This window comes from Pleurodeles waltl, chromosome 6 (genome assembly GCF_031143425.1).
Source record: "Pleurodeles waltl isolate 20211129_DDA chromosome 6, aPleWal1.hap1.20221129, whole genome shotgun sequence".
Taxonomy (NCBI): domain Eukaryota; kingdom Metazoa; phylum Chordata; class Amphibia; order Caudata; family Salamandridae; genus Pleurodeles; species Pleurodeles waltl.
In genome coordinates this window covers 1,676,673,816-1,676,690,881 of record NC_090445.1, presented here as the reverse complement: position 1 = coordinate 1,676,690,881, position 17,066 = coordinate 1,676,673,816, and the positions used below count along the sequence as shown (strand labels likewise).

The following is a 17,066-nucleotide window of genomic DNA, read 5'->3' as shown; positions in this document are numbered from 1 at the left end:
CCCACACAGATCTTTGCCTCTTAGTATATACCTTTCATCTGTTTGTAACATGCGATACCCGAAACCTAAGCGTGATCACCCAGCGAGCATCCTTAAAGGTATTGCTACCCAGAGGCAAATACCCAAGAGAGATCAAAACATGCTGGACATTGAAAAAGCTAAGCCGGAAAGCAAGGGTTCTGCTTTTACACACCCCTGCACTTTTGTTGACCCTAAACCCACTACTGCAGTGGTCTACAAACTTTTGAATGCTGCACCCCCCAGTGGAAAAAAAAATAATAATCTGGCCCCCATCAGACTTTTTTTTTTTTTTTTTACTTTACAATTATTCTATTAAAGTGGCAATGTTTAAATATGTCTAAAATTATATAGGCATTCCACTTAAGTTCTGTTACTGTTTAAAAATGAAATCAAATACATTATGCCAAACATACTATTCTGTTCAGGCAGGCGTCACTAAAGAGTAAAAGTATCCACAGTGTGATTATTAGAAGTGGGGGTGGGGTGGATGGGGGTTTTGAAGAGCATTTAGAGTCCCTTCCCTTTTGACTCATACTCCCAGTTTGGATATAAATGACAAAACATGTTAGTGATGACCCATTACACAGCGGTTTAATGCTGCTCATATTTTTCAATTTAAGACAAAGCCCTGTTATCCGCATAATGCTTTTCTTGAACAGTACCTGGTGTCTCCCACCCCCTGCGGTCATTTGAGCCCCCCCCTAGGGGTAGGGGGGCTGCCCCCCAGTTTGGAGACCCCCCTGTGCGACCGCCTTTAATGACTGAGTGCCTTAAATGCTGCACTATGTAGAAGTGGGAAATATGAGAAATGGGGGATCTCTGTGATTAAGGAGTATTTATAACACAAAAGTTTCTCACATCCAGGTACAGGATGTGTCCTCTGGAACATTTCATTTTCATCAAACTAAGACGCACCACCTTGTGATAAGAATACGTATCTGGGTTCCCTGAAGAACCCAAAGACTTCACTCCCCTCACACAGCTCATTAGATGCAAGGATGCAACCCGCTTGGTCTCACGATTATGCAGCTCTTGTGTTGAGCTTCAAGGACACTCAAAATCCCACTCTAGAACTGACTGGGAAACCAAGTTATTATCCATGAACCACCGGCATAGTTGCTACATTTTAAATTAATACACTGAGCATACTCTACACCGGTGAAGCAAGCCAGGATAGATAAGACCCGGCCACACCACTGCCTCCGATGCATTTCCGAGCATGCAGGTTTCTATCATTTAAACATCTATAACCATTGATGGCATGGTTAAGGTATTTCAAGATGATAGCTTTGGGCGTATGTAGGTTGGTTGGAATCACCTTCATAATGGCAAAGAGCAGGATAGCAATGCGCAGGGGAGGTAAACGCACCCCGGAAAAAAGACTGGTTAAGAGACTCAACACAGTGTAACATCAGGTGTGAGACTTTCACCAATTTACATCCCCCAACCTCGCGTCCTAGAGATATATGTTGACCTCTACACTTATATTTAAAATGTTTAGAAGATGAATCACAAGCACCAGAGGACCCATTAATGCAATATTGTTGGACCACTCTGCTTTACAAGTTATCCTCTCAATATATGCTGGAACCATCCCTTCAACCTGGGTAGAGGTTATGCAGCTGTTATTCCAAGACAGTGGCTGTTCTCTAAACACTGGCTAGACATTATTGAATGTGTGTAGCTTGCAGTTCACTCTCGAACACTTGATAACCCACTTTGCTGTTCCTCACCGAGGGGAGTAGCTTGGTGGGATGAGGGGAGATGGGGGTTGAATCTCGAAATACCCAACTAAAAAAAGCAGTGGGCCACAGGGTGAATGGGTTAGATGGCCAAGGTTTGGGATGGACTGTTTCCATGTTGAGCAGGGTCAGTACTGATTTGCATTATGTGGGCCTCTGAAGTTGATTTAGAGTTTAGCGGACAAGGCACACTTTCATGATGACTGTCCTGCCTGATTTTAAGTCGGGTGAACCACAAGTTTTGTGCCAGTAGAATGAGATGTAATCTGTCTGTGTTTCTGCAATGGCCTGATGGAAAAGGGGGTGTCTAAGGTAAACCATCTGATTGCTCAACCTATTTAGACAGTCCGAAGGCTTAATTTTACACGTGCATTACCACCAGATAGGCATATCCAGGAGGTGAGAGGCAGTGAAAAAAAAAAGAAAAATTACTGCAATACCAAAGTTTACTCCAAAGGTGTGAGTGTTATTAGTTTTTTATGTTTAAAAAACAAACTCCTGCTTTTTGAGCTTGTGTCTGAAAAATAAACAACTGTGCAGAAGTTTGACAGATGTCATTTTTGACTGAGGCCTCAGTTAAACTTTTCCTACATTGACAGGAACCGCCATGATGGCGGTTCCTGCCAACGTATTGAGATGTCCACAGGACCAGTCACCATCTCTACATTTTTGCAGGTGGAGTAAAGGTAGGTTGGCTGATGTAAAGTCCTCCACCACCCTGTCTGCTTTTACTCCATTCCTCTTAATCCGGCCCTCTGTCTATAGTGGCACAGTGGGTGAAAAACTGTGATTTGGAACGATACCTGAACAATGGCTAGTGGTTAGACGATTTGCAAACATTTGTCCCATGTCCCTTTGCATGTTTGATTGCCAGTAGTATGCCTCGAAACATGAGACTGGTGCACCTTTTTAGACCCAGAAGAGCTGAACTGTCTACTTATATATGGGGCTTGGTGGCATTTAGGTAAGACCACGGCACTATGGTGAGGAAATAGCACCAATGGTGTAAAATGGAGCTGTCACTTGTGAACTGCGGCGGAGAGTTACACCACCCACGAGTGACTTTAAAATTAGGACCAAATTGCTATTTCAGCTCTACACTGCTGTGAGCAAGGATGCAGCAGACATGCTGAAGGGAAGGTGTTTTTTGACCTTTTCTGCTTCCCTGTTGCCAGTATTTAAGCATCAGGAAGTTTACCCCATTTAAGTTGGTCCTCATGATGACTGTTCTCCTTGCTCTGATCCAACATGCAGTGTGTGCTGTGCTTGGGCAGGGAGAACAAACAACGCCTCTCAGGCAGAGACTAGAGATATAACTCCGTGAATGTCACCACTATTGCTTTTTTTGTCTCCCCTACGAACTCTTGATTCGTGAGTTTGTGAAAAACCAAAAACTAAGACCGTGCACTCACTGGGCATTCCTCGTGATTCTCTGCTCTGATTTTGATCGTACTAGTGTCACTTTTTTCACTGTAGTTTTCTCCTTTGCAATTGTATTGTTCTGTTTTTGAGTTTAATATTATTCGGTGATGCTTCTGCGCTTGAGCATTTCGCTCTATGAAAGACAAGGGTACTGCTTTGCGCCCTTGCAACCAAGGGCTGTACAGTTTTTCTCGTTGAGTGTGTGATTTGACGTAGATACTAGAGAAGTAACTTGGTGGGATCCTTTCCACAAAATGAATGATCCAGAGTTTCACATTGGCACATCTACATCTTTGTATCAAGGCATATTCTGTCTCAATGTCACCCTCAGTTTGTTGAAATGACAAAGTATGGATTTACTGGTCATCCAAGTTTGTTTAAGGGCCTTTACTCGTGAGTGAGGTGTCCACACTAGTGGAACAAGCACACTTGGTTCTAGTTTTATCCCAAATGCAAAGATTTGAGAATGTTGGCCGTCCAACACAAAAAAACAGGCACTTAAATGCCCAAGACACATTGGGAGATTGATGTATGCAGCTTGTAAGTCTGTGCTGGTCACATACTCTGCTTGCATCATTGTTATAATAATGCCCCAGGGTTCCCCGTACACACCACACTGACAGTCAGTTCATCGCATGCACTGCATCGCGGTAGGCACAAGGAGAGGTAGTGGGGGACACCCACCTGTTTAAAAATAATAAAAAAACAAAGCAGGAGTCCATGAGGTTAACCCTCTTTAAAATAAACAAAAATAAAGCTGTGAACGGGCGACCCCAGCCCCATAAAGCAAAACAAACAAAAAAACGAAAGGGAAGCGGACCACAAATGAAGTATAAACGCACAGTTTTGGGTTGTAGCTCACTCCTTCAAATTAAACAAAGGTGCTGTCGTGCTGTCCTCTGAAAACAGAGGGCACAGGAGAAAAGAGACAACAGCACATAAAAAAACAAGCATTGGCAAAGTCAAAAAGTCTCACCTGTGTGTTGTATATATGTTGTACAGCAACATGGATCCCGTTCAGCATGGCTAAAAGTTAGTGGCGTAGCATAGAGAAGATAGGCATACACCAAGGTGGTGTAAAGGAGAGCAGAGTGGTGTAGAGTGGAGTGCCCTACAGTGGCATAGAGGGGAGTGGCACAGAGTAGAGTTTAGTAAAGTAGAGTGGAGTGACAGAATGACAGATTAAAGTGGTGTAGGGTTGCATAGAGAAGAGTGGCATCGAGGAGAGTGGCGTAGATGAGAGTGGTGTACAGACAGGAATAGAGTAGTGTGGTGTAGATTAGCGCAGATTGGCGTAGAGTGGAATAGAGTACAGTGGAATAGAGTGGCATTGAGTAGAGTGCCGTGGAGTAGGGTGACATAGAATGGGGTGGGATAGAGTGGTTTAGAGTGGAGTGGTGTAGTTGAGAGTTACATAGAGGGGAGTGGCATGGAGTAGAGTACAGTAGAGTAGAGCGGAGTGGCAGAGAATGGCTTAGATTAAAATGGTGTTGTGTTGCATAGAGAAGAGTGGCATCGAGAAGAGTGGCATAGACGAGAGTGGTGTACAGACTGTAATAGAGTGGTGTGGTGTAGAGTAGCGCAGAGTGGCATAGAGGGGAGTGGCAGAGGGTAGAGTGGAATAGAGTACACTGGAATAGAGTGGCATTGAGTAGAATGGCGTGGTGTAGGGTGACAGAATGGGGTGGGATAGAGTGGTCTAGAGTGGAGTGGTGTAGTTTAGAGTGGCAAAGAGGGGAGTGGCATGGATTAGAGTAGAGTAGAGGTGAGTGGCAGAGAATGGCTTAGATTAAAGTGGTGTAGGGTTGCATAGAGAAGAGTGGCATTGAGGAGAGTGGCGTAGACGAGAGTGGTGTACAGACTGGAATAGAGTGGTGTGGTGTAGAGTAGTGCAGAGTGGCGTAGGCTGCAGTGGCAGAGGGTAGAGTGTAATAGAGTACAGTGGAATAGAGTGGCATTGAGTAGAGTGGCTTGGAGTAGGGTGACATAGAATGGGATGGGGTCGAGTGGTTTAGAGTGGAGTGGTATAGTTTAGAGTCATGTGGTATAGATTGCAATGGAGTAGTGTAGAGTGGAGTGGTGTAGAGTAGAGAGGCACAGAGTAGTACATTTGTGGATGTAAGCAACTAAAGTATCAATACAGACAGCAAATGGGGTGAAAACAATATAAACAATAAGCTCTATTCCTATGTCAAAAGTAGGAAAACATATTGCACTCTCAGGAATAATACAGGAACACTTCTAAAATGTATTTTTTTTAAAGGTGGTGCATTGCAAAACGTGGGGGAAGAACATGTACTTCATCCAAGCTCCAGGGAGGAGCTAATACAAGAAAGGAAGGGAACCCTACGGGAGTTAAGTAATTGCAAGTTAGCAAATGAGAGTGACAGAGAAAACAACTAATGGCATGCCGTGGGCGGGCTTTTGGCCCACTGAAACAGCAATGCATCTTGCAGCACAGCGCATTCGCTGTGTAGGCTAGACCTTAAAATGAGTGGCGTGGGAAAATCTCATATGAGGGATTATTACCACTGTTGAAAGATTGACAAACAACATGCTTCAGTGTGTCTGTTCTGCAGTGAAATGTCCTCAAGTACTTTCCTGGATGCCTCAATTTTAATGCTCCATCCATTAGATCTCTAACAATGCTTAGAAACCCTGACACTTTCAGCACTAGAATGAGGATGGAATAGTAGCTTAGGATTTCCTTTCTTAGGAGAAATTATCTCTTTTTACCAGAACATGTATCCTTTATGGCGAAGCTTGAGCTTTTTCCATATTCTTGGTAAGGACCCCCAAACCAATTTTAGACTGCTGCTGCCAGAATGGTCAGTCAAAGTTCTGTTCTGCTGTTTTTGTTTTATGAGTTTTGGAAATTAAAGCGAAACTACATTTTGCCACTCTTCTTCTTTTTAGGGAGCTAGTATATCTTGTTCTATGGCAGCCTGGCGCTTTGTAGTTGGTGCCAGAGATGACAGCCTAGTGCAGCCTCTCCTATGGTGCTGTACATGTTCTATGTGTGATCAAAGCTTGCATTACTGCTGCCTGCATTACACATGTTCTGTCTCTGATGGTAACTTGCATTTCTATTTTCACTGCTATGCCTCATAACTGTATGTGGAAAGCTTGCATTGCTGATGTGAAAGGAGCAATGCACTGCTGAGGGTTTGTATGATGGAACAACGAAGGTAAAACATCGCATGCATTTACAACGCATTTTTTACCCCCTCCCCATTTTTTTAGCACACACATGTTTTTACCTTGCATGTAATTATACGCATTATTAGTCTAGCTAAGGTAAGCATTAGTAAGGTAAGTGTAAATAAATATATTTTTATACATTTTTCTTTTCAGGGGGAGACCCCCCAACCGTCATACGTACCTTCAATGCATGGTAAAAGCATGCGTGGTAAAGGCCTATATGTGGTTAAAACGTGCGTGGTAATAAATGCGTTGTAAATGTACCCCAATGTAAAAATCGCATTTTAAAGACTGTTTCCCTGTTGAGGCATAAATGAATGAATGGTAAAACCAAATCAATATATACAAATGGTATAAAATAGTTGTTTAGTTAAAACAATTATCGTCTTGTAAATTAATGCAATTTTACATAAGGATTCATTTGTGCAAATTTCCCAATACTAAGATCACTTGATCTTACAACCAAGGCATTGAGGAGGAAATGCTATGATTTATAGAAATGCAAATCAGGAACCCGGAGTAACCAAGAGAGGGGCAGGTAGTTCAGGGGCATAATAAACATGAGGCAGCACAAACTGTTCTTTAATTGATGCATTATTCATATTAATATGTGAGTTTTATAGAGAGAACATCACGAAAGTGATTTTCTCTTTGGTGTGTTGGGTGTCAATGTATTTGGGTGATTGGTATAATTTCTACATCCTTGCTGCTACCATGGGTATACTTGGGGAACCCAGTCATGCAGAGAAACCATGTGGTGCTGGTACCTCGCAAGCATTTCGCAGGAGAGTGCACCGCTTGCTTAGATTCTCCTTGCAAATAACTCAACGCAAATTACACTCACATCAAAAACACTCGGAAAAAAGTCTAGATTTTCATGCAAAATTCCAACTTGCATGCACAGTTGACCCCTTTGCAAAATGTTCATAGCTTTTGTGAGAAATATCCCAAGTACAAAACAATGTGAGAGTTGTGGCGAGCAGTTGTTTTCATCCACAAAATAAATTGAAGAGTTAGCCGTTCTTATGGCCTATGTAGGCTTGTTTCATCACTGTGGCCATGAGTCACTTCCCCTGGTACTCCACTGCCTTATGTGCTCGCATCCCCGAACAAAAGACTGCACAGAGCTCCAAGTATGGCTGTTTGCCTGATTTGTGGAGTGAAGCAAGAGACCGAATTACCCACGTCACTGGCCTCCCCCTGGGGATCAGAAAATGGTTCAAGGTACTTTCTCACACTCTTAGGCGCCTCAAGTGTTCCTGTCTGAATGTCGACTATAATGTGAATTTTTGAGTAGAGACAAAAGACTTTTGGACAAGAGATGTCTTGTAATCCAAAGCCTCAGAGTCCTCTCTAAAGAGGCTAAACTGACCCTCGCCCCCCTGTGCAGACTCCATCCCTCTAGGTTTTCCCCCGCTACATCTCCATCAAGCAGTGCTTGAGATGGAACTATAGAAATGCAGGTACTCCCGATCCTAGAGTACCTGTTTGCTGCTGAGACGTGCCAGCACTCTCCCATTAAAAAGCAGAGCTTAGATGTGCCGGTACCAGCCTACTGTCCCATCAAAATGAAAGAAGCGCTGCTACTGAGTACCTGATAGTACCTGCTGATTTAAAGCACTGGCTTCAAGTGCCTTTAAAAGTCAGGTTTATAAATGTCCTGCCTTACCCAACTACCCAATAGGCAGGACAAACCCCAAGATACCATAATAGGTTCTTTTGTAGGTTATAAATGTAGTGATTTTATTATGCTGACCTAGGACTAAGTAAGCCTGTCATTGGCCCCACAATTTCTCCCCCACAGAGGAAACGGTAAATATTGAGGTTCTTGCCCAAATAAATAATCTCTCTTTTAAATGTGGAAAACGATTATTTTACAGCACAGCTTTCTAAATATTTTGCTAAAAAGTGATAGATCTTACATGCAGTTCCGAAAAAAGAAACTAATGACTACTTCCCAGGGCCGCCTCGACAGAGCTACAGGCCAGCATGGAGCTCTCCTTACCCAGGTAGGTGTTGCCTTCCTCGCAGTCACCCTTCAGTGCCTTAGTCCAGTCCCTGGTCCACAGCAGACTCTGGGGGCAACAGTTACATAAGGAAAAGACCTTTAAACTGACTTGAGTATTCAGTGAGTTCCATTAAATCGGTTAGGTGTACTGTTAAACCCTGTTTTCAGTGGACTTGAAAATGGCAAAACTGAACATTTTACTACAATATTACTTTTTCAATGGGGTTTCATGTTTAAGGTTTTGCATAGACCGTGCATGCTCTGTGTGTATGCAACATGTTGTGTACAATCTTTGGGCTTACAGCCCTCCCATACCTTGCCATTTGTTAGCTTCGGCATCGCTCTCATTTCTTTTGTTCCCGTTTGTCTTGGCAGGCATGCATCATGTTCTTTTCTTGTGTTTGGCCCTCCCCTAGAGCATGGACCAAGTACTTGTGTCTTTCCACTGCTCCCGTTTTTTTTAAACTACCTTTTTTTTTCGGTTCAAGCACTCCATATGAGGTCTTGTGTTTTCAGTCCGTTTCCGTTTCTCCGTCCATGTTGCTTCTTTTCCCCACCTGCCCAGCAATGTAAGCAAATCAGCTCATCTGTGACAGTGAATAGGTCCGACGTTGTGGCACAGAATATGCATAAAAGTGTGACGGTGATTCTGCATACCTTCCAAATAAAGAACATTGCAAAATCCCTTCTTGTCTCCCAAAAATGATTTACTGTGTAAAGCATTGTTTCTGTTGCGTTCTTCTACTTTGTCCAAAATATAGTTCTCACCAGTGCAGTGCCTTTGTGAAACATTGACAAAACCATGATAGTGGCTTCTGTTCAGAAATTAAGGACCATGTTGAACCTGAACTGAAGCTCTGACATAGACCTCTGACTGCATTCCATTAGGCCACTGCACTCCACTCAACTGCACTGTGTGCCACTCCATTCTGCGCTACTTGCCTTTATGATACAGCACTGTACACCACAGCACTCCATTCTAATGCACTATATGCCACTCCATTCTACACCACTCTACCCTACCACTGCACTCCACACCACACTGTGCTACACTTTGCACCCCTTTAGTCCACTGAACTACACCACTGCACTCCACACTACTGTACTCTGCACCACTTTACTCTACACCACAACACTGTACAACCCTGGCTTGTCCTGGGGCATGGCATTTCAGTGGCACTGGGAAACAGGCAGGTCTTAGATCGGTTCAGGCGAAGGCCTGACACTTCCCCAAACTCTTCAAGTCATGCCACCACTTTATTTGCCCCCCATGCCCTGTGATACATGCACTAGAAGATCATCGGCGTAAAACAATATGATGTGCCTAAATCCACCCTCAAATACTCCCTCCCCATCTCCCTCTGTGTAGAACATTGCTGCTAGCGCTTCTATGGCCAGGGAAAACAGCAGGGGCGATAGCCCTGTCTTATGCCCCCATAAATGTCATATCTGAAGGAGATTGTATTCCCTGTTCGTACTCTAGTAGTCGGGTCTGTGTAGAGTAGCATGACCCACCTAATTCATCCTTCCCCAAAGTCCATCTTTTGCATGACCTTGATTAGGAAGTCCCACCTGATAGAATCAAACACCTTCTCTAGATTTACCAACATGAACACAGCCTTGTGTTGGGTTTGCATGTCCTGGTGATACAAGACATGGAACAGCCTATGTAAATTAAGGCCATACTCCCGTTTGGGAAAAATTTGTTATGGTCTTCATGCACCTGAGAGAGCGTATTTTGATATTACATATTATAGACGTGAAATGCTTATGTCTAACAATGCTGTATTAATAAAACATTTATTAAAAGCGTATTCATAAAAATGGAGAATCATTCACATGTATAAACTAATGTCAACTGTAAGGAATAATCGTTTATAGTTTGCCTAACTGAGCACATGAAAACGTATAAAACGGCATTCATTAAAACTCGTATATCTTAAGTTAGCATGAGCCAAGCAGAAGCTGTGTAGCTCTCATTTAAAAGCGTATTTTTCCTGTCTCTTCAGTGTGCAGAACTTGCAAACAAACCCTGACCCAGCTATTGTTCTCTCTGTATTAGTTCGAAACATAGGGACTTTTTCCCATCCGCATGCTAACATCTTTTAGTATAAAATGATTGTGCTTCGAAACATTTGTAGATACTTCCAAGGACAATGAGACAAGGGAACTAGAACTTTTAACCTGAGACGTGTGCCAAGCTGATGAAGTAACCCCGGATATGCCACCTACGGAAGGCTGATTATGAAGACCAATCAGAAGACTAAATATTATCGAGAGATGACAAATGCATTACTTAATGTATAATTTGATAGGTTAACAATGATGGGGTGTATTGACTAACCAATAGAATTTTGGGGGAATGAATTACTAGAAATGGATAAAAACCCATGACACAGGAAATAACGGTGCATTAGGTAGGGAATGATATTGATTACATCCCGAAACTCTGCCACACTATTCTGTGACTTGAGACTTAGACAAACCATCCTTGCCCATATTACTGCCCCTTACACTTTTCTCCTTAAGAGGAGAGTGTCTCTTGCCTCTAACTTAGATAGACTGACGGCGATCTGACTGATGTCCTGAAGACGAAGACTGATCCTGAGTGCTGACTTAATCAGAGGAGGGTAATTATAAATTTGCTAATGAGAATTCATTTTGCCTTTCTTTCTAGGTACCAACTGCTGTATGTTTTGATAGAGACCTTAGTTAGATGTTTTCCAAATTGGTGTTCAAAATTGTTTTGCATGACGCCCAACATGCTAATGCTAATTAGAGGTTAGACGAGGTATTCATTCTGACTGACAAACTGACGTGACTGACGTGGTGCTATGCTGAACTAGTATCTTAGAAAGTTCAATGTGTTATAATCTGCTTATATCTATCTGATTGTCTATGTTAGTGATCTTTGCATTATCAAAAGCTTATTGTGGTTGCCATCTTGTAATCGTGTTTATATGTTTATTGACTTTGAGATTAATGCCTTTACTACTAGATTGTAATCAATAGGGAATAAAACTTATTAACTCCATTAAGGTGTCGTTATTCATGACTGAAAGGTCATGGTTGCGCCGAACGTTTATTAATGTCTAAAGTAAGAGATATTTTGATGTTAAACGTTGACAATGTTATTGACATATTGATTGATATTTTGATTAGTTATTTCGTCCTACGGTGTCTCACCACTGGGCCCAAAGATTCATTGGCCTAAAACGAGTCCTGATGTGTATAAATTGACATAGACGGACGCGTTAACAGTTCTGGTAGCAGAGTACGGTTTGGCCCTTGGGGGCCCTAGGACGGAGTTTTCACTGTTCAATTGTTTTCTTGTGATAATGCAAATTGGAAAGATGATGAGTTGCTAGATCTGCCATGGGCTTTCCCGGGATCTCGGAGCCTGCCTAAATGAGTTGGGAATGTTCTTGGCGCCATAGTATGTGTGGTTAGGGTTTTTGCGCTTATTAAATCTTATGCACTTTGCAGGTGATTGTGAATACTTGAGTGTGATTAGGTCAAATAAAGTGTTGTTTTGAAGGAGTGGGCGTACTCCACAGCATGAGAGTAGGGAAGTTGGCGTACTTCATGTGAATGCAGCGCTTGTTGCTCAAAATTATCCACGTGGTTGGTTGTTGTATACTGGCCTATTGAGGTCTAAGACTCCGGAGTATGATGTTAAAATGGTTTATGTTGTAATCTGTGCGGTTTAGTAGGTCAATCGGGCGTGGTTGACAGATCGAGTTTCGAGTTATGATGCATGCGTGTAACCTTCGATGGAGATTTGACAAGTTCTAAAGTGCACTAGAAGGAGTCATTGACAAGTCGAGAGTAGGATTTGTAGGACGAATTCTGCTTGCGTATGAGGGAACTGAGAAGGAGAGAGTAGCGGCCGAGGCTTCAAGTGAAATCTCTGTAAAGTTCTGAAGCGAATGTGTTACCCTTCCTGTAGTAAACCGGCAGATTTGTGTTGTCATTCAAGTGCTAGCAATAATTTGCATTAGTTTGTATGAGTTGTAAGGAGTTAGTGAGGTGTGGACAAGCCGCAAGACTTTGTCAGCTGCAGTGTGTGTGAGTGTGACGTCAGTGGTGCCGCGCTGGGATAGGTCAGATGTCGAGAGGGGTCGCGCACGGATTGGCTGCCGTCCGTGAGAGGCAATAGGTTGAGCAAAGGGTAGGTGAAGAGTGTCCTGGGAACAAAGCCGTTTCTGAAAAAAAAAAAGTAAATTAAAATGAATTTTGTTAAGGCATTTAAAAGCGCATTGAAAGGAGATGTGTATATCGTTGCGACTGATGGGGAACCTACACCACCTGAGGGTACGCCAGCTTACACGGTTATGGAAGAAAAGGGTGTTGCACCGTGTTTATGGATAAAACAATGGCGCAAACTGACAGAGAAAGAAGGGTGTCTAGCGTTTCCCGAACATGGAACGTTTAATCAAAAGGTTTTAGAAAATCTGAGGTGGATGTTAAGTACGCAGCAACCACCTCCTCGACCAGCACAGTATGAGGCTTTGGCAATTTGGGACCTGATGGCTCTTAAACATAGACAAGAAAGATTTCACAGGAGACTGACAAGAGCTGAAAAATCCTATGCAGAGGCTAGGTGGGATAATGAGAACAAAATGTGGAGACGAGGAATAATGGATGGGTTGAAGCTCTTTCCGGCAATAACCCAGGGAGAGGAAACACAGGGAAAGAAAGCTTCTTGCAAAACTGATGAAGAGCCAGTCAAAAACAAAGAGAATAAAAGATCTTGGGAAGAAGAGGACGATTCAGATGATGAGGCGTTTATGGGTAGGCTGTTACATGATCGTCCGCCACCTTACGCGGTGAATGACAATGCTCCAAGTACTAGCTTGGATCTTGGGAACCAGACGAAAGAGAAGGGTGTTACTGATACAGTGCAGAATAGCGATACAGCTTTGATACAGAATGGTGTCAGTGTACCCACTGCTCCAGACCCGCTGATACAGTTACAGCCTCCACCACAGATAAAAAGAATTTATCCCGATGTTCCAGTGCTTGAGACTACTACGAACTTGGTGGTGCAGCCAGACCCGATATATACAAAGCCAAGGTTAGTGCAGATTGAATCAACTCCGCAGTTAGTGTCACAACCGCCGAAACTGATACCTGGGTATAACCCAGTAGCGGGTCCTTTAAAAGAACCTGCACCAGGATTATTAAATCAGACCTATGGTGTTGAAGCTCCAAGAAGCTTGGGAGCAGGCCAGACACCTGCCGCTATATCACTACCCATTACAGTTGGTCCCCCGGTGCCATTATATGCACAGGAGAAAACAAGGATGTGTGAACAGGGAGTCCTAACTCATGAAACGATAAGAGGAGGGCCTATTATAACTCCACAAATAATGACACAGGGAGGACAGGCTTGCGAACAATCAAGACCCTTAATGGACCTTAGTCCAATAGGGGCACCTCTTGAGGCAATGCGACAAGCAGGATTGGGAGTATTGACTCCCCAAACGATGAGTACAAATACCTCATACACTCCAATGATACATGCAGGGAACATTTCATTGCAGGGTTTTACAGTACAACAGCTAAATGATTGGTTAGAGAAAACCTGCACATCACAAAGGGCTACAGCAGCTGCAATCGAACCTGAGAAAGAGAAACACAATGGATACCTAAATCTAGTACGACTAGGAGCAGAAGCTGCTGAATTGGTGGATGGAACAATGGGAGTAAATAGATTGGAGTCTTACACTGAGGCAGAATTAAGGTACCTATGCCCTAAAATAACCAAAGAGGTAGGCAAAGTACACCAGAAATTAATGAATTTGGCAGACAAATACAATATCGATATTGGAAACACAAAACATTTGAAACGGAGTTACAGATTAGATTTTGACTCAAAAGATTTTGAGCACATGAGATCTGCAGGCATGAAGACACATTTGAAAGAGCTGCTGCAAAGCGCACAAATTTGGGGAGCACTAGAGAAATGGGAAGGCCGATGGATGAAGAAAAGAGATAAGGGAAAAAGAGATAGTCCAGTATCTAATGAAACAACAGTCACACCAAACTTAGAGACAGTAAAAATCCTACCTATGAGAGAAACAGCTGGTGGTGTTTTGGTGCATGTGCCTTGGTCCAGGGGAGACATTTTGTCCTTTACGAATGATTATCCCAGGTTAAGAGAAAAACCGATCGAGTGGTATCAACAGACAGATAGATTCGTGAAGCTTGCAAAGTGTCTCTGGGAAGACTTAAATACCTTGTTTGAGATTATTGTTCCGCCAGACTTATGGCTTGAATGCAAGAGAAGGGTAGATTGGCCCACAAAGGAACCAGCAAGGGATAAAGTGACTGGAGCGCCTTCTGAAGAGGTGATGAAATATTATCATAAAGTAATTGAGTTTTTGAAACAAAAGGTGTCGCCGAAGGTGACTGATTGGCAGAAAATTGACCGGACCTCTCAAGAGGTTAAAGAGTCAATACATGCATATTATGAAAGATTGTTAAAGGCATTCAAACATTACAGTGGTACTGAAACAATTGAGCCGAAGGACATGAATCGTCTTGTGTTCAGATTTGTCGAAGGGCTGAGACCGGAGGTCAGCCAAATGATTAAAAATCATTTGATTTGTTGGCAAGCTAAACCGATTGATGAAGTATTACAGTACGCGAAATACTGTAGTGATGAAATTGAGTTAAAGCAGAAAAAGTTGAAGGAGAAGGTGATGGTGATGCAGATAAGAGCTGCACAGGCTGGAATACAGGGAAATGGTGTTCAACAAATGATACAGCAACAACCGCAATTGAATGGTGTGTTTCAGGCACAGCCGAGAGGTAGAGGTCGAGGGTTTGTGAACCGTGGTGTGGACATGAATAATGTTGTTGTTCAAGGTGATGGTCAAGGAGTGAAAAAGATGTCACCATGCCATGCGTGCGGGGGCGTGGGACATTGGAAACGGGATTGTCCAAATATAATGCAGGATGGTACAGTTCAGCAGAGTATCAATGCCGGTACATTGCAAAATTCACGAGGTTCAAGAATGAGACACCCGAATCAGAAGTATCAAAATAATTTGGTACAAATGACAGGGGTGCAACCTATGCAGCAAATGCAAATGCCGCGTTTCCAAACAGTGTCAGTACAACCGATGCAACAGCAGATCCCTATGGTGCCTAGACAGCAAATGCAGTTACCCCTAGCTCCGATGGGACAGCAACAGGTGATGCTTCCTCAACAGGTCACAGGTCAAGTAACAAATCAAAACAACACTGTACAACAATTCCCACTAAGAGGTGAAAATGAGATGAATGGGGACTGGTCAGATGATAGCTCAGACAGTGAAGAGTGCAGACTCGCCGCATCCTTAGAGGTAGACCAGAGAGGCCCATATGTGGAGGGAAAAGTAATGGGCTACAAAGTCTCATTTTTAGTTGATACAGGAGCTACACGCTCTACTGTTCGCAGTGCAGAGGTACCAAGATTACCTCTCTCAGGGTGCACCATACGAGTGGTTGGTGTGGCTAATCAGTACCTGACTAATCCAATCACTGACCCAGTGCAGGTTGAAATTGGAAATTTCCAGGGCCTGCATAGATTTGTTGTGTGCGATTCAAGTCCAGTATCCTTGTTAGGAAGAGACTTATTGTGCAAAACCAAATGTTCAATTACCTGTTCCGATGGTGGAATAGAGGTTCAGACAAACAGTGATGACGAGGCAGATGAGGGTCAGCTTATGGAAGAAGGAGGAGAGATGAATGAGGATTACCCTCTAATTACCCTTTTTCCAGTGTTCACCTTGATCGATCTACCTACTGATCAGCAAGGATCGGTGATAGAGAAAGTGTGGGATTTGACTGGAAAGGAGGTTGGATTAATAAAGGGAGTAAAACCAATCAAGGTGCAGATAAGGCTGAATGCAGTGTTCCCACAAATGTCACAATATCACATGACTCAGGATGTCCTTATTGAAGTGACACAGATAATTGCAGATTTTCTCAGACAGGGAGTTTTGAAAGAAGTCCTGAGTAGTCCGTGTAACTCTCCGATTATGGGTTTGAGAAAGCCCTGTGGGAAAGTTCGAATTGTGCAGGATTTGAGAAAAATAAACGAAATCGTGGTAATATGCTGCCCTGTGGTTCCCAACCCAGCAGTAATAATGTACCAGGTTCCTTGTGATGCTGAGTGGTTTACCGTAGTAGACCTATCACAAGCGTTTTTCTCGATTCCACTTCACGAGGACAGCCAGTTTTTGTTCAGTTTCAAGTTCCTGGATAAGGTATACAGTTGGTGCAGAATTCCTCAGGGGTTTTCTGAGTCACCATCCATTTTCAATCAGATATTGAAGAAGGATTTGGAACCTCTTGTGCTACCTTACAATTCGACTCTTGTGCAGTACATTGATGATTTGTTGATTGCATCTAAAACCAAAGACAGCTGCAAATATGATACCATTGCCTTATTGAATCATTTAGGGAAAAACAGACATAAGGTGTCACCTAAAAAGCTGCAGTACTGCCAAAAAGAAGTAAAATATTTGGGGCATCTGATTGAGAAAGGGTCTCGAAGAATATCCAAAGAGAGAATAACAGTTGTTTTACAAATGAATCCCCCAACAACAAAGAGAGATGTCAGAATGTTCTTGGGAATGGTGGGCTACTGTCGCCAGTGGATACCCAACTTCTCGATCATT

The 17,066-nt window shown here is 43.0% G+C and overlaps 1 protein-coding gene across 1 annotated transcript in view; it reads left to right on the top strand.

Moving 5' to 3' along the window:
- SLC2A8 (solute carrier family 2 member 8) overlaps positions 1–10,686 on the top strand; it is a 90,185-nt gene extending 79,499 nt beyond the window's left edge. Inside the window, exon 10 of the mRNA XM_069241690.1 lies at positions 10,536–10,686. Coding sequence (XP_069097791.1) covers positions 10,536–10,568 — 33 coding nt within the window. The 3' untranslated portion in view covers positions 10,569–10,686. The remainder of the gene's footprint in view (positions 1–10,535) is intronic.
- The last annotated feature ends 6,380 nt before the right edge of the window (positions 10,687–17,066 follow it).